Below are 24,427 nucleotides of genomic sequence, written 5' to 3' on the forward strand. Positions count from 1 at the left end.
GATATGATACGGGTAACTGTTAATTTCACCAATTGCAGAACCAGAAATTTGTAAAGATTCAGATGCTTTCATTTCCCAGCTAACTTGATTTCTTTCAGTGGAGATTGTATTTCTTTCCTGTCTCACTGTGAAATGTAAATGGTCATTTGGCATTTTGTAATTGCTTCCCAGAGAATCAGCTAGAACATACAGGTACAGAGACAGTACCTAAGTTGGTTCTGGCTTTCAGTTCAGTATTTGGAGCATCTCTTGGGCTTGTGATTGAATTCATGAAAACACATTGAGATATTTTAATATGAACTCACTGTGTAGGTCCTTTTTGTGGTTAGCAGGGAAAATACAGTTTTTTCCCCATTGCTTCTAAAGTAATCCTGTTGAGTTATTCACATGGACACATCCACACTGTAGACATATGTAATTATGGGAAGATGAATTGTGCTCCTATTGTTATCATTTTTACAATGGTCCATGACAGAACTATTAAGGAATAGTCCTTTGTGGAAAAAACCTTGACCTTTTGTTCAATTTTATTTTGTTTTTATTTTGTTTTTATTTTGTTTTTATTTTGTTTTTATTTTGTTTTTATTTTGTTTTTATTTTGTTTTTATTTTGTTTTTATTTTGTTTTTATTTTGTTTTTATTTTGTTTTTATTTTGTTTTTATTTTGTTTTTATTTTGTTTTTATTTTGTTTTTATTTTGTTTTTATTTTGTTTTTATTTTGTTATTTTCACTTTACTCTGCCTACTGGAGGTGAGGATCAGTGGTATTAGTGTAAGTTTGAAGATAAATTCAGATATATTCATTTATTACTATTTAGTACCTTGAGAGATTCAGAATTCCTGTATTAAACTTCGAAGTGCAGAGTATCAGCCTGGCATTTGATTTTGGAGACTCATGTGGTCACACAGGAGCACAAGGACTAAGCTGGCAGTAAGATAATGGCCACATGTAAAATGACATCTCTATCTATACAAGTGTAAATTTTCATTTATTCTCATGGCTTGATCTTTCAGAAAAATGATGGAGCCACATAACTGTTACTCATTTAATAGCATTATTTTAAAGTCTTGTTCTTTTTTTTTAGTAATAGCTCTTCTGTTAAGTAGGTTACTACAGGTCCTGGAGCTCCCTACATTTCTCTCTCAGTTGCATCAGAAATGTGACTACTGTTTTAATAGCTTTATCTTGGCTTTTTAAGGATTATTTAGAGAAGAAAATTGTGACCTTTCTGTAGCCAAAACAAATTTTGTTGCTAACTACTGGGGCTAAGATTTTTACATATGCTGTTTTTATTTTTCCCCTCCAATAAACTTTGTAGCAGAGACTACATTTTCTACATGGTGTCTACTAACAGTCATAAGTCATGACATCTTTTGCTCTTCTTTTTCTTTTCCTGGCAGTACTGGAGTGCGTATCTCAGCAGTGTCATAAACAGTATTTTGTTTTAACCCTTGGTTATCAACTATCCTGTTTCAAGCATGTTGTAGCTGCAGTATGGTTTTGCATAAACTGGTATGTTTTGTGTTTTTTGCTGTACCTTTTTTGTTTGTTTTGTGGTTTTTTGTCTGTTCCCAGCAGTAACTTTTAAATTGATTTCAGAAAAAATTGCCAGAAGAGCACAGGACTCAGAAACCATAAATCCATGCAAGCTTCTGAAAGTAGGATGAAGGAAGGAGAGGTTGGCAGTGCTCCATCAGTGCAATGAGCAACTCTACTTAATGGGCACCAGAAGACCCGTGACAGGGTGCAAGGAAAAGGCTCTCTTCTCCATGTTCTGCTACTGGGAGAAGTGTTGGGTGCATATTGCACTTCCTCAGACCAAAGTCAATCATCTCATTAAAAAATCAGATGTCTTTGGATTCACTGATGATGGAAATATATACTTATTAGCTTTGTGCAATGTCAAAAAGTAAGGTTAGACATAGAGGGAAGCTGCCTCACATTCTTGTTCGCTTAGAATCCCTTTCCTCCATTGTGAAGAAACCCATATGCTTTACATATGCTTTACATATCTTGACAATTAAACCAGGGCTAGCTGTGAATGGTATTACTGAGGCAGAGTTTTTTCTGTAGGGAAGTTGATGAGTGCCAGGAAAAGTGTCAGTCAAAGTGACATCCGTCCCATTTACCAATATCTGGTCTGTATTCTCAACTGTAAGACATGCATCGCTTCTTCTAGGGAAAGGCATCTGATTGTATTACTGTCCAGAGAAATCTTTCAAGTTGAAGAGCTTTGGTAAAGCAGAACATTGCTGTTAGAATGCATTTCAGCTGTAACTGTTCTGCTCTGGGGCATGATAGGCTTCAGCCTTCTGCTTATTTAGCTAGTTTAATTATAATATTTAGAGCTTGCAATCCTATCATCTTTTAATGGAAGAAAATAACAATTATACAACTTGCTCCTAGTCATTAGCTTTTTGATTAAGCATAATTCAAAAATAATTCAAGATATTGGATTTTAATAATACTTGCAGAAAGTCCAACATTTAGTGTTGTCTGTATGTGTGACAGTTTTGTTGAGTGCCAGGGAATGTTTGGCACGTTCTGAACTTTGCATTCGCTTTCCTTTTTTAAATCCGTCCTCACCTTGTTCGACCTCCGTGACTACTTTCAAGCAATGAACTGCACTCTCTTTCCTCCATTACTTTTTCTCTCATTGCGCCTTTTCCTCATATGGAATCCTCCTTGTCTACCTTTTCTTTACCCCTTTGAGATAGTTGGCCTTGTTTCCTCTGGGCAGTCTGATCGCTCCTTCTGGCCTCATCTGTCTCTGTGGTGAAGCTGATTCACCTGTTTTGTCTCTTCTCTTTTCTAGCTGCTGTTTGCCTTGCTGTCCTCTTGGGTGAAATAAGGCCAAATTAAAATCTCTGTCATATTGATCCTAATTTTGTTGTTGTTGTTACTGTTGAGAGCACTTAAGTTGCTAAGACTGAAACATGCAACCCACAGAATCATAGGATGGCCTGGGTTGAAAAGGACCACAATGATCATAGTTTCAACCATCCTGCTATATGCAGGGTCACCAACCACCAGACCAGGCTGCCCAGAGCCACATCCAGCCTGGCCTTGAATGCCTCCAGGGATAGGACATCCACAGACTCCTTGGGCAACCCGTTCCAGTGTGTCACCACCCTCTGTGTGAAAAACTTCTTCCTAAAACCCATCTCTTGGGCTCTTATTCTATAAGACACAGAGCTTTTGAAACAATCTTTTTGTCCATACAGTATAAGCTATCCTCTGAAGGTCTGAGTACTGTACTGACTGCTGTAAGGATCTACCTTTATGCTGTTGTAGATGCTAAGTTCAACCATTTGTATATTCACTAAAATAACAGTCTTTCTACACTGATGTGCTGGCACCTCCTTCTTCCAATACAGTGTGTGGACTCTTCTCTGTCTTCAATACCACTCACAGCCCTCTCTGTCCTATCATTTCTCATTCCTCTCTGTTTTTCCTAACAGCACCATTTTCAGAGCTGCCTGTTGTTTTGCTGTCTGAGCAGCTCTTCACACATGACAATATTTGTGCAGAAGTGACCTTTACTTCTTAAAACCTTCAAATCTCATTTGTGATGTTGCTTCTCTCACCTCTAACAGCACGGAGCTGCTGTGCATGGACCCTTAAGGAAGGGTAAAGGAGGAGAGGACAAGAGTTAGGTTGGGTTCAAAGGTCCCACGCTCTGGGGGATCAGGAGAGCAGAGCACCAGCTCCTCCAGCACTGCCTTGGTGCTGAGTAAAATCTCTTACGGGCTGGTTCTGACTCTGTAGTTAGGTCACATAGGAAGGGACATTTTTATGGTTAACAAGTTTAATGAAGGATCAGGTACCTGCCCTTATTCACGTCATCCTCAAATACCCCTGGCCTTTTGTTCAATAAGCTTTAGTACTACTGTAGGACCTGATAAATCATTTTGGTATCGTTCACAGATGATTCAAGTGATGCTGTATTTCCTTTTTACATGCTGCTGAATATGGGGAAAAAAAAAAAAGATTGTGGAGTAAAATATGCCATTTTAATTCATTGTTTAGGTATGGAAATTCACTTTAAGAAAGAGTGATAATTATTTCAGGATAATTTTTAATGTGACTAAATTAGCGTGGTTATTCCTTTCTCTGCATCATAAGCTCACAGCTCCTATGTGTCATTTATAGCATGAACACAACTACATAAGGATATTACGTGGTTTACTTTTATTAGCATAGGTATAGTATTGGTTTATAAAGACCAGAAACTTCATGGTCATACAAAACTTCATACAGAGATTTCATAGCTTTTTGTGAACATTAGAGACAGAGACCTATTCTTCCTTAGACTATCTGTGTGGTAAACCTGCACTGTTGGCTAAAGGGGGGAGGGATAGAGAAAGCAGGTAAGTGCTCAGCAAGTTTGCATGCCTTCTGAAATTTAGAAGAACAATTGAAGATAGGAAGGGTAATTAAGTAATTGGGACTGTATTCCCATAGCATGCTGTTGAACACGCATGCCATTTAATGTTGCTTTCCACTGCTGTTCTAGAAGTATATGGTTTGCACAACTATATGTTCTGTATAGTAACACCCTATTTGACAAGCAGTCACATCTCATTGTTTGAGTTAATAACTTACATATTTTTCTACTGAATATCTTCTACAGTTCAGCAAAACTGCTGTCAGGCAGTTTTTGTTTATGTGAATGTAAAAATTGTTTTGCTAATAATTGCTAATCCATTGTAAAGTGGATTAAGATTTTAGATTCTCTCAGTGAAACACAAAATGTGATTGAAACAGTTCAGCTCAAAGAAAGAGCTTACTCTGGTTTCGTGTAGCAATCAAGAGAAGCGGTCGGAGACATTTCCAAATCATCTTAAGTGTATTTTAAAATTAAAGTGTGTCCTTCACACCGGGTCTTCAACTGAACCTGGCTGGAATGCTTTCTTTTTCATGTGAACTTGTATTAAATGCCCAGAAGTCTGGTAGCAGACACAGAAAACATTGAGCATTTATTTTTATGTTTCTTTGTTGTGGAGTAGAGAATCTGTTATTGTTTGTGAAACTGGAGGGAGAACAACGGGCGAGTGTGCTGCTGGAGATGAAGGCAGGGGTAGCATTGCACACGGCTGTGCTGTAAACATCAGCAGATGAGGTTCTGTGTTGTTTTTTCTTTTTTTATTTAAACTCCAGTGATTCTGATTCTTGTTCTGGTTACCTTTGCTATGTACAAGCTGAATTAATCTCCTTTGATTGTAAGTAGATTAGTATGTGCGAAAATCATACTGTGTTTGGGAGAGTGTTGACGTGTACTTTGTACACCACGTTAAAGTTTCCCAGCCCTAGCTTGCATTGAAGAAATGGCAACGTAAGCTGTGGTGTTTCGTGGCGATGCTATGTCACATGCAAGCATTGCTGTTCTCCCTCCATAAATGTCTTCTCTCAGGACCTTTCTGTGGATTTCATGGAGTTTATTCCTCTGCTTTTTCTGCAAGTGAGAGCACAGTGAGCAGAGCAGGATATGATATCTATCAGAGCAAAAGCTCAGGAAAGCATGGAGTCAGTGTATATACACTGAGTTTGGGCTCTTGGAGAAAACGCTTGCAATTTTCTTAGTGCAGTGCTGCTTATTATCATTGAGTTTGCACTGCCTTGATGAAATGTTCTATAGCCTAATAAGCCCTTTGCTCTTTTGTTAGTCAGTCACATCTTGCCAATGTTGGATTTCAGTTAAAAATCAATTTGGCATTTTAAAACAAAAACTGTCATCTAGCATTCTAGAAACCAGTTTTTAATGTCTTTAACACTTCCTGATATCTCACTAAAATAAATGTGTGAAACTTCTTTTTAAATGAGATAAAATTCTGGTTGAGGGGGTGATGCAAAAAGGTGGTACAGCCAGAAGCTGGGAAGCACTGTGATATACCTCCTAGGGCACTGTAATGTCTACTGAGATGTTCTTTTAGACTGTGTACAGCTGTTATGTGTCTTGACAGCTGGATGTGATACTTTCACATGGGTGTTCTTCTCCTGTAAAAGTCAGAGCTCAAATAGTACTGAAAACTGAAGTGAACTGGAAAACAGTATTTTTATGTCAGTTTTTCGGTGACTCTCAACTGCTGTCTGCAGAATTTGGCTTTTTTGTGCTCTTTGAATTAGAGATCAGCATCTATCTCATTCTAGGGATTAAGAGAGAGGGCTGCACAAAAGGAAGCCTTTGCAACAAGTAGATTTACTAACGGTTGAATTTCAAGAGGATTTTCCTTACACGGGTCAGCTGCTTTAATTTTCTCCTTCACATTTTTTTCTTGGAAGGCTTTTTAACCTGGAAATTGAATAAGAAATGAATATTAATTGGAACAGTATAGTAAGGAGAGATGCTGAATTTATCAGACATGCAAATCTTGGGAGAGTATGTGGAATATAGTTGGAGGAGAATTTGCGTATGAAAGGGAACGTAAGTAGGAGTGGAAGGGTATTGTAAGCAAAGAGAATATAAGAACCAAATTAACTATTGCAATAAGAAAACAGGACGCTATATTGACTGTGCCCCTAGCCCCTTAAAATGGAACAGGCTTACAAGTAACTGCTATTATTTTCTTATCTTGTGTTGGGTATTAGGAAAAAATTCTTCTCTGGATGAGTGGTCAAGTGTAGGAACACACTGCTGAGGGAAGCAGTGGAGTCACTGTGCCTGGGGGTGTTCAAGAAGCAAGTACATGTGGCACACAGGGACATGGTTCAGTCATTGTGGTGGTGATGGGTTGATGGTTGGATTTGACCATCTTAGAGGTCTTTTCCAATCTTTATGATTCTATGATTATTTCCTTTTATTTCTCCTGCAGACTGTTTGTACCCACTGTTGATTCCCTGCCTTATACTTAACTCATAAACTTTCAGGAGCTGGGATCTGAATTTAATGTGTGCTTCTAATCTCATTGTAACTCTTGTTGCTGGGACAGGAAGACACAAGTATAATATTTTTTGAGCTTATTTCATGTATTACTGACTATGAGATGTGAGTTAGTTACTAACTACAATAACTTTACAAAGTGCTGGCTGATTTATGAATATGAAGTGGTTTCTTGGGGTTTCTCTTGATTTTGATACATGTACACATGCTCAATTGACAGTATTTCATCCATGCAAGCGTGATATTCTTAGTTTACAGTATCTGCTGCTCATATCAGTCGTACAGTTCTCGTTTCATTTGTTGATGTTTTACACAGCATTTTCTGTGTAGGATGGTAAACCCAGGCACACCTGCATAGATGTGTGCAGATGAGTTCTCCACACAAGGTTCAGGAACATATCAATTGAATTCTTTATTCTCCTTCAAGCATAAATAGGAAGTAGTGTCAGGAAAAAGGTCCAGCTGAGAATTTAATGAGTGCAGTTTCATGTTGAGCCAGATGGGTGTGCAATTAGCAAATTTTTGAATATTTTCAGGATACAAATCTGTGGTCTGTTGCATTTTCCATGTTGTTCTGAATTTATAGAGTTGAGGTGCAGTGCATTACAGAATATCACGAGCCCAGATGGTGAGCCAGTCTTTTTTTTGGTTTGTTTTTTAGATTTTTTTTTTTAATGATTTTGTCTGTATGTGATCTTTATTTGGAACCCTCAGGTGGTCATCGCTCTATTTTATCTCTGGCAGTTCTACAGTTGCACCTTTATCTACAGCAAGCTTTAAACTTGGACCTCCAAAAATATAAAAACCTCTTTGTTTCTAACACACTAGAATGGTAACAGAGAAAAGTATTCTGCATTATGCCTTATGTCTTTGTGTTTCAACAAGTAATTTATTTAGCAGTCTATATTGATCTGGATTATAAATGTTGGTGTTACAGTCAACCATGTCAAAAATCAAGCTGTTGTTTGTGATCTGCTATATCTGGGTAATTGTTTTGGAGATTGGTAAAAGCATAGCTGTTTTACTGCAAGTACCCAAGGTAGCTTGTTTAAAGGTGCCTGGGGTGTGTTCAGCAGGAGCCATGGGTTTCTATACAGCTGGGAGCCATGTGCACCTATGCAGTGTTGTCATCTTGAGCTGCCTCGGCTCCATAGGATCTTTCCTAGTACTGCTTCATTTCATGGAGTTCTGCTAGGGCCTTGTCTTGCATTGATTCAAGGGAACTGTGCTCACTTGTTTGTGTATAGAATTGGATCTTTTGTTTAGAAAACAGCATGTGAACAGCTAGTTTATGTAAAGCTGGAGGGGGAGATGCAACCAAAGTTAAGATTTTGTTGTTGACTGTACAGGGTCCTGATAAGCTCATCTAATCAGTTACCAGACTGTGACAGGGACAGAAATGTCTGAGTGTTGTACTTCATTTCGTAGCAGGGTAGCAACCCACCTTCCAGATGGAGTTGTCTTGTGAAGCCTTTTGCAAGAGCTGATGACAAAGCAAATATCACAGTTTACATGTGACTAAAGACTTGTTGTTTTTTTTATAAGTCTTTTAATTTCATTGCAAGTGTATTGTTAATGTTTCCAAGTTTCAGATTTTGTGGTGTGCTCCATCCATTTTGATAAATCAACATATTATGGTAGTATTTAGTTACAAAGAATTTCAATATTCCAAAGGCAAATACTGTTCATTACAAATCACAACAGTTGAAATTCTACAACGTATTTGTCTTCTCTCCATAATTTAGTCTGTATTAACGTTTTATTACTTCACTTGTAATGCTGGGAAGCTGCTGAAGTGGGTCACTGAAGTTAGGTGAGGAAACATGCATTAAGCATGATGCAGATGAAAGGCTGCTATCCTTGGATTCTGCTTGCAGCTGTTCCAGTTGAGACAGCTTCACTGGGAGTCCCTCCTAAGGGATGTCTGAGTGTAATGCAAAATAAAATACTGAAGTTCTTCAGCCTTCCCAGTCTTTTAGTGTGCTTATATCTGTCAGCAAGTTGAATTCACATTCTGCCTACAAATTGTATGTCTCTTTAAAGAACAAAAACAAAAAATATTTTTTTTCAGGGAATACTTGCATCTTTATAGCTAAATGCATATCAAGAAAATGATTTGTCAAGTCAAACTTGCAGTAATAGTTTTTGAAAGGCAGAGAAATGAAAATATTCTGGTTGAAGAATATATCATAGATCCTAAACATCAATTTTTATGTTGTGAAGGATGAACCCAAATTGCTTGTAAGGCAGTGGGGGCTTTGTTTCAGTAAAGGTTAACTGTTAACTTCAGTGGGGTCAGAGTGTGGTGTTATTTGGCTGTAATTCCTGGACAACACGTAATTTCTAGTTTATCTTCAGCTCTTCATACATGTAGTCTTTCGCTTAATAGAACCAGAGCATGAAAGGGAATCCACTATTAGAATACGAGCAAAACTTCTACCCTGATCCATCCTTTTAATCAGTCCGACTTGTTTATGTGGCCATTCTCCCTATGGCTTAAGGAAGTTGTTTTTCCAAGGAGAGGAAACTGAGCAACCAGGAAATTATTGAGAAGACCTAAACTGAGGTTCTTACTTTATTGCTGTTTATATTAAAGATATAATTGCTTATTAATATATTGATATTAAATATATAAATATAATTTATATTGCTTGGAATAGGAGTGTGTTGGATTCATTTACTTAAGTTTGTGCATGTATGATCTGATATGATGTCCTAAATGAAGCCCTGTAAGAACTAATGGTTTGCCTGGCAGGAGCTTGTGGCGGAGGAGGAGCCACTTGTTCAAAGAACCTTTCTGTACTGACGCATGCGTTGGCAGGGCAGGTAGCAGCTGAGTGGGATACACTTGCTGAAGAAAAATAATCAGTGTCTTATCTTTTCATCAGTTTAAAGAAGTGAATCTCAGTGAGGTAGGCTATGCATTTCAACAGCATTCATTTTTTATTGTACTTCTTAAGTAGTAGTGCATATTCTTTGTGTAAGAATCCTTGTCTATCCTACTGTCTAATGATTATTTTAATGTCTTTTAACTGTTCTTCCAACAAGGAGAAACCCCACCATTATGTCTATTCCAAACTCTCTTATCAAAATTTAATCATCTACTCTCATAAACTGTAATTTTTTAAAATTTCTCTTTCTCACGTCTCCCTGCCTTGCCCCATGCCTTTACTGTCTATCTTCCTCAGTATTACCTAAACTCTGTACCATTTCAAGCTGTCTTCAGATATGCTTTAATTCTGTATTTGGCTGACAAGGCCTCCATTCAGTCATTCTAAAAAAAGAAGTAATGTGATGCTGCCTCCAAGGCAAGCTCCTGCAGACAGCTAGTGCTACTCCCTAAGCTGTCCTGGTACATGAACAGCAACGGAGACATAAACAAGAAATGTTATGAGTTCTGATCTTATAAATCCAAGGGGAAGCTGATGATTAAAGAGATAAAGGTGGTAAAATATAAAATGTTACTTTCCAGCTTGGCAAACATCTTTTGTGCTTCAGGAAGAGCTGATTTAAGAATAGCACCATTCTATATTACAATGCATGAGATAGTCTTTTTGAAATATAAAAGGTAAAACATGATGTGAAGCAAAATACACTGTGGTAGAGGAAGCAAGGAACTAATAGCCATGTTGTCAACTGAGCTAATTACTATAAGGAATCTGTCACATCTGCCCAGGTTTATTTTTGGGGGGGTCAGAACTGGGGTGGAGTTCTTAGCTAAGAAGTTATGACAAACACTGAATTTATACTGCCACTCCAGTTCTGAGCAACTAAATTGTTAAGTATTTCATAGAGGTCTGGGAGGTTTTTATTTATTTATTTATTATCATTTTTATTTTTTATAAGATAGGAACTGATGCAAATAACTTGAAATGTCCTTCTTTTTTCCATAGTTCTTTTCATGTAGTAGTTGTCACTCCCATTAAAATAGGTCCTGAAACTGTAACACTTCCACACTTGGTAGTTCTGGCTCCAATGAGTTTGCAGAGATTCCCATATAAGATGAAATGGAAATAATACCTTTCTCCTTTCCTAGGAATTTTGAATAACTATTCTGTACTATGTGCTCAATCATTACACTTAAAAACACCAGAGGCAACCCTACAATTAAGTGAATATTTTTCTTCTGAGCTTGAAGAGTGAACAGTGAATAGGTTTGGTGCTCAGAATGCAACAGCAATGTGAAATACATTATTGAATAATTACTCTGTAAATGAGTATTATGCCCTAGACAGCAGCCTAGTGAAAGTGGTTGTTTAATTAAATATTATAGTGCATATTCCTAAGAGGATTTTATTAATGTTTCACAGCAAATCTTAATTCCAGTTTTAACTCTCCTTTGGAGTATTTTTATTTTGCAACCTCAATAATGTTCTTTCAAATTTTTTTTTTTTTTAGTTTGAATATGAACAAGTATGGTAAACAGAAGAAATTTGTCCAGAAAAATTGGTGTGTTAATGCACAAGTAAACAATAACTTGCATTAGGGCTTTTGAAAGTACCTGGATGAATGTAGAAAGACTTGCTGCTGATCTGGCCACTCATGTTAGCGAACAAAATATCAGCAGAGAAGCAAACTTAACTTATCAGTGCAGTGCAGAAGAATTTTTTTTTCCAAGTCTTGTCACTAAAAACTCCCAACTTTTGATATTTTCACCATTGGAATGAGGAGAGAAGTACAGAAATTTGCAATGTATCTGGAAAACAGGACTTTGAATGATGATTTTGAGTTACCCTTAGAGTAACGCTTGGCTGCTTCTCTCCAGGACGGCATTGCAGTAGGCATCCATGCCTAGTGTTGACTTTGGTGTAATTCTGGTAAGAAAACTGTCTGCCATGCAATCAAGGAAGATTTGTGGAAGGAAACATCAGTGTTGGAAGCATCTGTCCCCTAAATTTACCATTTAGATTGGTCATGGTGGTAGAATATCCCGAGTTGAAAGGGACCTATGAGGATCATCAACTCCTGGTTCCACAGATGGCAACCTAATAGTTAATCTGTTATTTCCAAGGGCGTTGTCCAAGAACATGCAGTGAGATACGATAGATGCTGCAACCACCTTTTACCTACAAATGTTCTAGTCTGGAGCTCTGCTGCAGTGTAGATTGGTAAAGTAGGCATCAGTCTATTAAGACTTCAAGCATTTTATTGGGGTACTTTCCAAGGTGTGTAGAACAAAAGTCTTTTAGCTTGGTGTGGCTGATATCTGTTCTGGACATTATTCTGACACATCTGCAATAACAGGGAAAGTAGAGACTCAAGTTGATTACTTAGCTAGTGACAGCTTAGAAGTATGGTGTATAGACCAGGGGATGTGAGATGTCCTTTCTTTCTACAGCCACCTCACCTGCATTCAGCTTTGGCTGAGGCAGCACTTCCACTGCGTGTTTCACGATGGCGTCCTTTCCTTGCCACTTAATTGACACAGGCAAGAAAACAGACTTCCTGGTTGGAAAAACTCATCATGTGTATTCAGATATGCAGTAAAGCACTTAAAGTTCAGAACAAACAAACATACATGCTGAATTTAGTGCTCACAGTGAGTTAAATCCATAGTGTTCACGGGTTTTCCTTGCTGTAACAGCAGATGGGTTGTTTGCTTGTAGGTTTTTTTTTTTTAAAGGGGAGTTACCACTTTCTGTCAGCTGGAAACCTGAGTCGTTGCTCGGCTTACCTCTCCCTGCAAGGGAACTCTGAAGTTTTGAAGTGAAGAATGCAGTCATTCACTAAGGATGAAAAGCGATGGAATGGGGAGCTGGTGGAGCTGATGTGCTGCATGGGTCAGTAGTGAGCTTTGCAGTGAACTTTGTAGCTTCCAGCAGCAGGTTTGCTTTGTAATGAAAGGGCATTGGAGCTCTCTGGGGAAGAACTTTTCACCAGAGCCTTTGAAGGGGTTTCGTTTCGTTAAGTTTTGAATTACTTTGGCAGTAGGCTGCCTATCTGCTAGTTACTTCATTTGGTGTTTTGGCTTCGGTGCTCTCTGCTCAGAGGTCAGCTGCATGAAATACTGTTACACCGCGCTTTCATCCTAATCTGCATTTTCTTTTCTGAAAGAGATTGGTTCTTTGATTAAAAGTCACAAAGTGCTCTTTTATTCTAGTGCTTTTTTCTACATGGCACTCTTATTTTTCTTCCTTTTTACACATTTGTTTGTGTTAGAGCTGTACAGTTTTATCTACGAGTGCAGAAAAGCATCATGTACGCATATATAAGGAATATGGGGAATAGGCATCAGCTTTTACTTACTTTTAATTAAAAGTAGGGTTGGAATTAATTGTCACTACGTGTTCTAACAAGCTACATGGAAAAGGATTTTTTTTTTCCACTGTTGTCCCAGTAACAAAATGTAAACTGTGGTAGTAGTTAGACAAAACTAGCTGAGGTTACCTTAGCAAAGAAGACACGTTGTACGCTTGTGGGCTGGCATATTAAATTCTGCAACTTGGAAAACTTGTGTTCCTTTTAAAATAGCTGCCCACGATGGAACAGTTGTAAGTAAAGTTAGTTTTTGTTTCCTTTCATTTCTGAGATTTTGTGTTCTCTACATTAAGCAAGCCAGGGCTGCTACCTTACTTGCATGAATTATTCATGTTGGAAATGCTGCCTTGCTGAATGAAAGCTATCGGAAAGTGTATAGATGGAATGGTTTAGGTTGAAAGGAACCTTAAAGATCATCCTGTTCCAACTGCCTGCTGTAGGCAGGATTGCCACCCACCAGATCAGGCTGCCCAAGGCACTTCCAACCTGGCTTTGAACACCTCCGGGAATGGAACATCCACAGTCTCTCTGGGCAACCTGTGCCAGAGCATCACCACACTCTGAGTAAAGAATTTCCTTCTAATATCTAATCTAAATTTCCCCTCTTTTAGTTTAAAGCCTCTCTCCCTTGTCCTATCACTGTCTGCTTGCCTGCTTAAATTCAGCCCCCCTCCTACTTATAACTTATTTCTAAGTACTGGAAGGCCACGATGTGGTTTCCCTGGGGTGTTCTCTTCTCCCAGCTAAACAATCACAACTTCCTCAACCTTTCTTCCTAAAAGCACAAAAAGCAGAATGTTTTTAAATATGAGATTTTTCTCTCAAATACTGCTTGCTTTGCTTGACAGTTAGTTTCTTAATTCTCTTTTTGAACCTTCAACTAGAATAAGTGTGGAGCTCTGTGGAGGGAAAAGAGTATGTCAGAAACGTACAGATATGGAGTGACATGGAAAAGGTGTTCTGGGAACTGTCCCTATTCTGTGCAGAGGTTCTGTATACTGCATGTACTAACCGCAGAACTCATTGCCACAGTGAACACAAAAATTATAGGTGCTTTAAAATGATCAACCTCTTCCTTCTCCTCCCCGCCCCCTCCTCCAAATAATCTGTAATTCTCACATGGAAAAATGTGTGTAAGGGTATAGAAAGTCTGTGAGTCACGTATTGGAGAACTACACAAAGGCTTTGCAAGCTTTTGCTTGTCTTGTTTTTGCTTTTGTTAGTGAATACTCATTTCTCACAGCTGTGAGGAAAGGTATACAGGCCTCCATGTGGCCTGGGGTGTGATCTCATGTGATTTCAGGCCATTTTGAAACGCCTCAGTATCACACTGTGACTCAAATGTCTATGGGTGTGGACCTCCCATGACTTTTTTTTTCCCATTTATTTATTTTACTTCTTCTGTTGCCTTTGACTAGTCTGCCAAAAGTGTTTTTAGTGTAAAATGTAGGATGTGACTCAATCCTCTAGTGATTGCGGTAGCTGAAGAATGGGTCTTGTTTTGCTACCTGAGCTCCTTCTCAGCCACACTACAAATAGTACGAGTCAGTGAAGCAGCTGCAGTTCTGTTGTACAAGGTCTTAAGGGATCTGGCTATTATAGGCTTGTGCAGATGGTCTGGGTCCTGCCCTGCAGCTCCAGCTCCGGGCACTGTGGGGCATTTGTACCGCCCAGTGACCGTGCATAGCTCTGTGGACATAGAACTGGATGCTTCAGCTGGGGTGGCCTTGCTGTTTCTTTAGCATGGCTCTAAAGAATACATGTACATACATCCCACCCATAACAGGATGCTTCCTTACCCTACTGCTTTTGATATTTCTACTCACTGTCTGGAGGGCAGCTGTTGATGCTGCCATATCAAGGAGCAGTAGCTACTAGCAGCAGCTAGTGTAGCAGTAGCTGGGTCTCCTCAGTGGGTTAACCAACACCCCACAGTATATATTGTGGAGGTTGAAAAGAGTGAGGATGCTTTCTGTGACTAAAGTGTATTGGAAGACGTGTGATATTCCAGTAAAAAAAAAAAAAAAAAAAGTTACCAAAAAGCTGGTTTTCATAAAGGAAGGGAATTCCTCTTAGTAAGTAATAATTTATCAGATTTCAGAGGCTATCAGTAGTATTTATACTTCTTAAAAGTTTGCTTTTATCTTTTAATACATTTTGTGCAGTCACCTTTTCCTAGGAAGTTACATTTCCATTAGCAGTGCTCCTATTGTAACAGTGGTGCTGTAGCCTTGGATGAACTCACTTAGATCCTCCGCTGAAGAACCCTTTGCCTGACATACTGCAATGTACTGCAAAATATTTCTATGCTATTAATTAGATATTTCAGAGCTTCTATAGGCTATATTGTTTTAAAACATTATTCAAATGTTAATTTCTTAAAGCCGTCCTTAAAAAAAAAAATCTGCATAATTTGTAGAGCTGTTGAAAACCTTTTTCTTTTTCCTTTTTACCTCCAGATGAACGGGATAAAGTACAAAAGAAGACCTTCACAAAATGGATAAATCAACATCTCATGAAGGTCAGTTGGTATTTCTGTGATGTCTTGATGACTGAATATAACAGCAGTGATTGTGCATTATACTAAATGTTTGATTTTGGAATGCAGTTTCATTGTATGGTAAGGCAGTTAAGCTAAGAAGATCTTAAATCACAGAGTATATGGATGTGGTTTGTCTTTGAGCAGTCATGAAGGTGCTAAAATACTTCTGTCTGATAATCTAGGGTGTTTGAATACTTGCACTTGAAATTAAAATAAGCCAAAGTTTAAGGGTTACCATTTCTGTCTGTAAAGCTTGATTTTTTTTCTCTAGCATTAGACAGCCATGTCTATAGCAGCACAGATAGAACAAATTAAAAAAATAAAATTAAGTACAGTGTTGAGAACAGGGAAGTGACCTCGCAAAGAATAACATGTCATCCAGTGACATCCGCATGCATTAGAAACAGAGGATTTCCAGGGATGAGAGTCACTTTTCTTTTGAACAGCACTGAACTTGTCCTCAGGGACAGAGCGCATCATTTAAACAATATGTACAGATCATAGTCAACAGAGAACCAAAGGCTGTGAGTTCACCTTTGCTGCACGGCCCTTCAGTTCTAAATTTAATCTGCTGTTTCAGCGCCAACTGTCTAGCCCAGACATTTCTCTGGAGAAACTGATTGTATAATTACTGAACATAACTGACTTTGATTTCTTTTCAGAGGTTGAATTCATGTAGAAGTCACATTAAATAAAAACGTATCTGTTAGCTGTCAGAGTCGAGATTTAATGTATGAGTATAATGTTCAGATACTGTTGGAAGAATTTGCTTGTGTTCATATTTAGAGAAAAATAACATTTTCTAGAGAGTGACTTAATTATCTCTTCTTGCAGCTATGCTGTAGGTATTTGAGAAATATTGGATGCAGAAGCATTACAGGCTTTATTCAGGGATATGTAAAGTGTTTATTGTAAATCTCCTTGGATCTTTAGAGGATGCAGAATTCTAGTTTTGCATCTTTTAAGCATTTGAAACCAGGGTACTTCTTGGAAGCAGCATGACTTAGGGAGCTAGCAAGGCCCAGACGTGAAGTTGATCACTATTTCTCTTAGTGAGAGAGACACCTGTCTTCTGGAATGCTGTTTGAGTCCTCCCCACCATGGCTGAGCCATCAGAAGCAGTACTGCCATTAGCAGCTCTGTGAGCAGAGCTTTCTCTGAGCGGGGTATCTGTAGCTACAGAACAGTACTAAACAGTGCGAGTACGTTTCCGTTTATGAGTTTCCTAGACCTGAAGGAATCACGCTGTGTAGAAACAGCAGCTCCCAGCACCCTATTTTAGACATCTCACCCTGGTCCTGGTATACCCAAGAGGTCATGTGCTCTTGCAGCAGTCCTCTGCTTGCTAATGAGAAAAGGCAAGGAGGCTGCAGACTTGCTCTGTTCCCTTCCGAGAGTACTCTGGATTTTACTTCAGATTTGCAATGTAAGAAATGCATCTGTTGTCCATGACTGCAGAGAAATTTGATTTAAAGGAGAAAAAAAATCACACAGGAAGTTTGCCAGTACTCTGGCACAAAATGCAATCTCCAAATTAACCATCGTGCATTTCACTTTATAATTGAAGATAATTGTTATTGTGTTTCTGGGGCTACTGATCTTCTATATTAAAGATGCTTTTTAAAGATGCAGGTTTAATTTCTGCGAAAAAATGGAAAATCCTGTCAGAAGCATTTAGAATAATCCTTCAATACAAGTTTAAAACAATGCCTGTTTCTACAGAAGAGCAGTGTACTGAAAGTGTTGTGCATCATTATTTTACACAGTTTTAAAACGTGCAGAGTCATCGTTGCCACCTCTTGGGAGTAGCTTAGAAAGGATTTAGGATCTAAACCTGTAAGGAAATTGCAGTGAAGAGTTCACACTAAATCCCTGTGACTTGCATGCCAAGGTCAGTGGCCTCAGGCCTTCATTGTCAGATAGTTCTTGGGCCTCAGGCCTTCATTGTCAGATAGTTCTTGGGCCTCAGGCCTTCATTGTCAGATAGTTCTTGGTGTGAATGATTGTGGAGAGAAATATTTGTCTGTTACTGGCAGTGATTTTTCATTTTAAATAGCTTCCTAAACAATTCTTTAGTTGAATTCTAAACTTACCCAAATACAATTTGAATCAACTAAAGTTTATCTTTTGGAGATAAGCAGTTGGTTATACCTTGTCAATTTTCTGTTCTTACAACGTTATTTCTAGAACTGTGACTTGCATGGAAGTTAAATTAATCCCTCAGATGCAAGGGCATATTTATAAAATTGCACATAATGGAAACGCAGTGAAAGTAGTACCATAAAAGAGTATATTTCTAACAGGGTCACTAGAGCTGTCTTGTTCTATGCATTAAGTTGAATTTGAGTCATAGCTTTCAGCTTTGTTACCTTGGATTTAATACATGCAACTCATACATACTCACTGATTGCCAGTAGCTTGTTGAAGAGGAAAAAAATGAAAAGGTGAGAATCAGCTTATTTCATGCATCTCACTAGGTTTATATAAGCTAGATGTCTAGAATTTTTGTATCGTTAGCAGAGTGGACAGATCCTTCTAGATGTCTTAGATATCTACCTTAGAGGAAGATAAGTTGTGATCTGGAAGTGCTTCCCATTCACAGCCTGAAAAAAGATGTAAACTGTCTTATCTGTCACTGTGCTGTGGTTCAGCAAGAAGTGAATACAGACTGTGGAGAGCAGCAGAATGTGCATGTGTACAGAACCACTGTTACTTGGACAGGGAGAAAGTGCATGTTTCTTTTAATATTTTTCCTTCTTGTAGATGTTCTTTCCTTTCTCTCCCCCTACTTTTTTTCCTCTGTGGTTTTTTTTTTTTTTTCCAATTTTTCTTTCCCTCTCTTTCCTCTTTTTACTTTTTCCATGCTTGTTGAGTTCCTTTCTTGCCCATTTTAATTCATCTTCTGTTCTCTTGCAACCCAATGTCCTGGGGAAAGTAGTGGACTTTTATTCCTTAATAGTAGTATATTCAAAAGAGTTTTTTTCTACGTCAACATCACGATGCTTTTATGGGTTACCATCATTTGGTAGGGGATAGCACGGAAGCCTACTGTCATTCTCCTAGCTATATTCTATAAATATAGAGGGACTTGCTGAGTAACAACAAAAAATATGGCTGAGAAACATTTACCCTCCTGCCTTCTGCTGCCCATTTTGAGTTGGTTTCAAAGCACGCAAGAGCATACTAAACTTCAGTGAATGAGACTAATCCCTTGTCAGTTCAGCTGACTAGTTAAGCATGTGTTTGTGTACTTTGCTAAACTAGAGCCATAGTCATTGCAGAAATATTTCCTGTAAGCAGTTGTGAGATGCGTATTTTTACAGACAGGTACGTAATACATTATTTACCAAATTCAACTATTTTTTGTATTTCACAGTTCAAGACCAAATGGACTGGCAATGCAGTTTTTTTAACGCTAATCTTTTTCTTTAGAATTTATAATGATTTTCCTAGGGATGGTAAGAGCATTGCACTCATTTAGGCTACTGTTTAACGTCTGATGGTGGGGCTCTGGTTTATATGCTTTTACTTCTTGTTGACATACAAACTGGAGAGGTGAGATATCAGACTTGCCTGCTGTGTGATATGAGCTTCCAGAAAGAAGTTCACATTCCAGGTTAGGGTGGCAGTGGGGTGGAGATCTTAGGACTTTCTATATTAATAAGTAGCACCAGACCTAACAAAACCAGCTTTCCTTTGGGAAAAGAAAGGTTTTCATTCTGGTGTAGCATTGTTAAAGAGCCTGAAGTGAACTGCAATTTCCAGTAAAGCCTGAGAATTCTTCCTTAAATTCCTTTGAATCCCAGACCCTGAAATGTAAAAATGTAAAAGCAGACAAATCTTTATTTCTCATTCAGTCCCGTTTTCAAACCAGTTAAAATATTTTTGCAGTACTACAGCTTAGTCTGGGTAGATTAAACAGGATATTTTGAAGTATTTGAAATTTATTTATCACCAATTATTGTAAGCTGAAAATACAGCATAAGGGAAGGTAACCAGAGACTAGCTAGATCAAGGCTCTAACGGATAACAGAGATACATAAAATCATAGAATGGCCTGGGTTGAAAAGGACCACAATGATCATTGAGTTTCAACCCCCCTGCTATGTGCAGGGTCACCAACCACCATACCAGGCTGCCCAGAGCCACATCCAGACTGGCCTTGAATGCCTCCAGGGATGGGGCATCCACAACCTCCTTGGGCAACCTGTTCCAGTGCATCACCACCCTCTGAGTGAAAATCTTCCTCCTAATATCCAACCTAAACCTCCCCTGTCCCAGTTTAAAACCATTCCCCCTTGTCCTATCACTATCCACCTTTGTAAACAGCCGCTCCCCTTCCTGTTTATACGCTCCCTTCCCTCCCTTTATATGCTCCCTTCCCTATATAATACATATGAAGCACCTAGGTATTTTCCCCCTAAGGATTTTTTCCTTCTGATGGAAGAGGTTGTAGAGAACCTCATGCTCAACCTTCTAGCAGCAGTGTGGACCTTGGGGTTGATGGGCAGCTGCGCTGCAGGGGAGGCTGTTCTCCCATCTTGGGCCTTCAGCTGGTGGGGCTTTGAGAGGAGCATGCCGGTGATGGGAGCAATGGGCAGCATCTCTGCACAGGAATTGGTTGCTCCAAAATCACTGCTAAAGGTCTTATGAGCAAGAAAGCTTTTACAACTAGCTGGACAAAACACTTTTAAAATTACTATTTCCAAGCTCCACGTTCAAAATTTTGAACTGCATTGCTGTGGTACACTGATAGTGTGTTATAGAAGTAAGCGTTTTTCATAGTGCAAAGACGAAATGAATAATTCAGAATAGCAACTCGACGTTATTGATTCCTGTGAGTCCTTCAGACAACCTGCGGTTTGCTAATGGCGTCTTGCATTGATAGCTTCATGAAATGTCCAGGTATGCGTCTAATGGTAGAGGAGCTGTTCCAATATAGTGCAGTCATTCCCTTGCTGACAGCTGGCACTTCACTGACACTAGTCGTTATTGCTCAAACTACTCTACAATATCTTTTTTTTTAGCCATGCAGTTGATCAGTTATTCAACATTCTCCATCTCCTCTTCTAGAAAAGAAAACATCTTAGCTCTACTTTTATGTTTATTTTAAGGGATGAAACACCTGGTGTTAGTCTAACCAGGGTAACATATGTAAAAGAAAGCCTCCTCAACACCTTTTGGTTTTGAAACGCACTTTGAAAAAGCAAGCATGTGGTTTTCTTTTTCTGTGTTAATAAAAATAGTAAGCAGATTGCTTGCTGTGCAAACGCATGTAAATGAATCTTCTGTGTGTTCCTCCCTGTTAACTCTGACAGCTGCTATAAACTGTGCTAGAACAAACCCTGGAGAACCCAACTCCAAGCACAGTGTGCAGCTTACTGCACTCACTGCTATAGTCATGGAGTATTCGTGGGTTTCCAGTGATACAAAACTTTGAGTACCAACTGGTACTCCAGTGGTACAAAAATGATGTATGTTTCACTTTTTCCTCCTGAAAATCATGGCTGTTACCGTTCAGGACATGTAAATCATCTTGCCTAAGTAAGAAGTATTTTTTCTTTGCAATGAATTCCTTCACAAAAATATAAAAATTCTGCTTTTGGAAAAAAAAGGTCAGCAGTTAAAATACTTTTCCAGAAAATACTGGAAAATATGTACAGTCATAATTGTTCATACCACATTTTGTATACAAAGTTTTCAGAAATCTTCCACTCAGAAGTAGATGACGCAGCATCTCTCATCTGCTTAGAATGTAAAAGCAGTTCACAAAGCAGATCACCAAGCAACTTCAGAGCTTTTTTGGTGTTCATTAGAAGTTTAGGTGAGGGGGGGAAGGTAATCAGGAGATGGTGAGGAAAAGTAGTGACAGTGTCAGAAGGGAAAGCTGATTAAGAGGAGAAAATTAAAGTTTTAGAGGCTAATGATAAACCATGTCACAAAATCTATCTGCACGCAAATAAATAAATAAATCCAAGTCAATAAAAACTGTGCCACAGACTTCGAGTTCATTTGATCCTCTTTAATGCATGCAGACTTCATGTCTAATTGGGAGCAGGAAAAAGAATAATTGAAAACAGTACATTAAATATGCATGAAATATAGCTTAAGTGCATGCCATAAAAATATCAATGCAGAACTTTTGAACCAAACGAGTGTATGTTTTTATAATCTTTTCCGGTTTTTTTTGTTTTGTTTTATGTAGGTTATGAATGTAAGGAGAATTAAGTCTACCATGAGATTACTCTATAGTGAAATAGCACCACCAAAACCAATATATTTCCAATAATGGACTAATATATTAATAGATTAATTCATTCTCTTTCTGTGGCTTTGTTGCTTCCAATTAGGTCTCAGCTGGCACAGATTTTATTCCTTAGGGATCATAAGAGAGAAAATTCTACCATTTTCAGTTAAGTGTTGGATTTAAATTAATTGTTAAATTATGCATGGAATTATATTCCATCTATATACTTTGATGTTTCTACATTTAATAATCATTTATATATCAGTTTAGAAGTACTTTGGCTTGATCTTGCACCTATGGGATCAAGTGTAACTGTGCCATTGGCTCCAGTGGGAGTAGTGTCTGTCCCAGCACACGGACTCCAGACAGTAAGCAACTGCAAATATTCAGTCATAAACATTCAAAAATATTTTGTTCTACAACAATATTTTGTGTGCTTGGGAGAGAGATGTGTGCGACTGCATAGGGATATAAGAACACATCTTAGTAAACGTGCTTTTCCTGTAGCATGTATTGTCTGTTACAGGCATCTATGGTGTTTTGAACAGGGAAATGTAATGGTAGTAATTAGTTCTTAAAGTCCTCATTTATCTACTGAAATACAGTATGTGAAATATAATCAGGATAGTGTTAAGTCTGCTTCTATCCTTATTTGCTTTACGCACGTATGGAGCACATCACCTTTGGTCTAAGCTGGTGCATTCCTGTAGTTTTAAGCTGTGAAAGCTGGAGTTGTTGGTTGTGTTTAATACCTGCTGTTGCCATTATGTTTCATTACTTTAAACAATTAATCCCTGATCAGGCTTATTTGTTGGCACGGGGTACAATCTGGACAAGAGCTGGAAGGATGGAGGATGGAAAGAACTGTTTGCACTGTGCAAAAGAATACGGTGGAGTGTCTCTGAGCAAAGATAAAATGGTGGTGGTTGTGGCTGCTGTCCATCCAAGGTGTTGAATTGGAACTAGGAGGATGGGAAGAGCTTTTTGGTCACTACCTACCATTAGAAGCACTGCACTTTGTGATAATCATTTATCCTCGTAGCTGACAGAAAAAAAAAGCAGATGTTGGAGTTTGCATTCCCTTTGTGGCCTATGCAAGAAATAATTATCTGACACAGCTCAGCTCTTACTTTCAGCAGGTGCAGAACAGGTCAGGGTATACTGTATGCTCTTTGCAGGCCTGTTTCAGGAGTTTGTGTGGCTATCCCTGGCGTGGACATATGTGCTGGGAGATAACTGCCATGCAGAAAGGCCTTCAACCTGTCGCAGCATGATGGAAGTAAAACTTGTTTTATCAGGTTAGGAAAGTTGCTGGCAAAAGCTGCTGGTTGGTTGAGTCTTGATGATGGGGAGTGACTGCTTCAGAATCTAAGAGGAGAGGATAACTTAGCAGCAAGCAATTGGAAAATCGCAGGTTCACCTTTCTTTGAAAAAGAGAGAAGTGAAAGGGGAAAAAAGCCAACAATATGCTTCTAAGCAGCAGAACGCAGCAAGCTCAGGAAACCAGTAGGTAGGGTCTCTTGGGGAGGTAAACTAGGAGAGAAAGAAATGCAGGAGGTCTGGCAGTCATTGAACACTCTTGTGTTGAAGACACAAAGGCAGGCTGCAGACAGGCAGCACAGATAGATGTGTTAAATAAAAAGCCATAGAAAAAGTGGAAATAAGGGTAACACGACTAAAGATTTGTATGAAAGAGCTAGTTGAGCATGATAGAAGAAAGTCAGACAAGCAAAGGTCTAAAATGACTTACAGTGAAAGAGTGACATAAAAGCCTACAGGAGCGAGGTTCTATAATTATGTCAGAATGTGAAGAAGAAAGGAGAAATATAGGTGCATTATCTAGGAAGAAAATGAGATGTTATTGAATGGTGTGGAGAAGGCTGAAGCACTCTGACTTCTTTAGAGTAGAGAATACTGACTTGATGAAACATGTTTTAACAATATGAGAGTAAAATTCAGGTAAGTTAAAATAATATTTAGATGAGTGATGTGCTTTCTTGTTGCACAGCTTTATTCACTCAACAGTTAAGTTGTCAGTTATAACAGTTTGTCATTTTATTTAAGAATTCACAAAGCACTGGGGGCTCCTAGGAGTCTGGAGTACAGCAAGCACAATGCTTCCCTCCCAGGCAGAAGAGAAGAATGGGGAATTACAGACCTCACAGGGTAATTCACTCCCTAGGAAGACAGTGGAACAAATTACTGAACTATCAGTTATCTGACCTGTGGCTGGACGACTGATCCTTGAAAGCATGCAGACAAAGGAGACACTGTGTACCTGGTGTATCTGAAGTTTTTATGTGCTTGCACATGTAATCTCATTAGCAGATTACTATCAAAAGTTTGAATGAGAGGTTCATGGATATGGTTTACTTGGATATCATCGTTGTTGACAACTGCAACTGTAGCTAAAACTGGCATGAGGAAGAGCCAGGGCCATCAGCCCCTACTGCTGTGTTAAGTGTTGCTAAAGCATCACCTGGCTCTAGGAGGCCACAC

General features: G+C 38.6%; 1 protein-coding gene across 45 annotated transcripts in view; it reads left to right on the plus strand.

Moving 5' to 3' along the window:
* DST (dystonin) overlaps positions 1 to 24,427 on the plus strand; it is a 295,306-nt gene that overhangs the window by 78,415 nt on the left and 192,464 nt on the right. For 44 of the 45 annotated variants that reach the window (XM_015284861.4, XM_015284867.4, XM_015284863.4 and 41 more), the window contains one exon: positions 15,599 to 15,660. In XM_015284861.4, the coding sequence (XP_015140347.2) occupies positions 15,599 to 15,660 (62 nt within the window). Of the gene's footprint in view, positions 1 to 9,697; positions 9,794 to 15,598; positions 15,661 to 24,427 lie in introns of those variants that run through there. The other variant, XM_046939286.1, reaches the window with a different exon arrangement.

Source organism: Gallus gallus, chromosome 3 (assembly GCF_016699485.2).
Source record: "Gallus gallus isolate bGalGal1 chromosome 3, bGalGal1.mat.broiler.GRCg7b, whole genome shotgun sequence".
Classification (NCBI taxonomy): domain Eukaryota; kingdom Metazoa; phylum Chordata; class Aves; order Galliformes; family Phasianidae; genus Gallus; species Gallus gallus.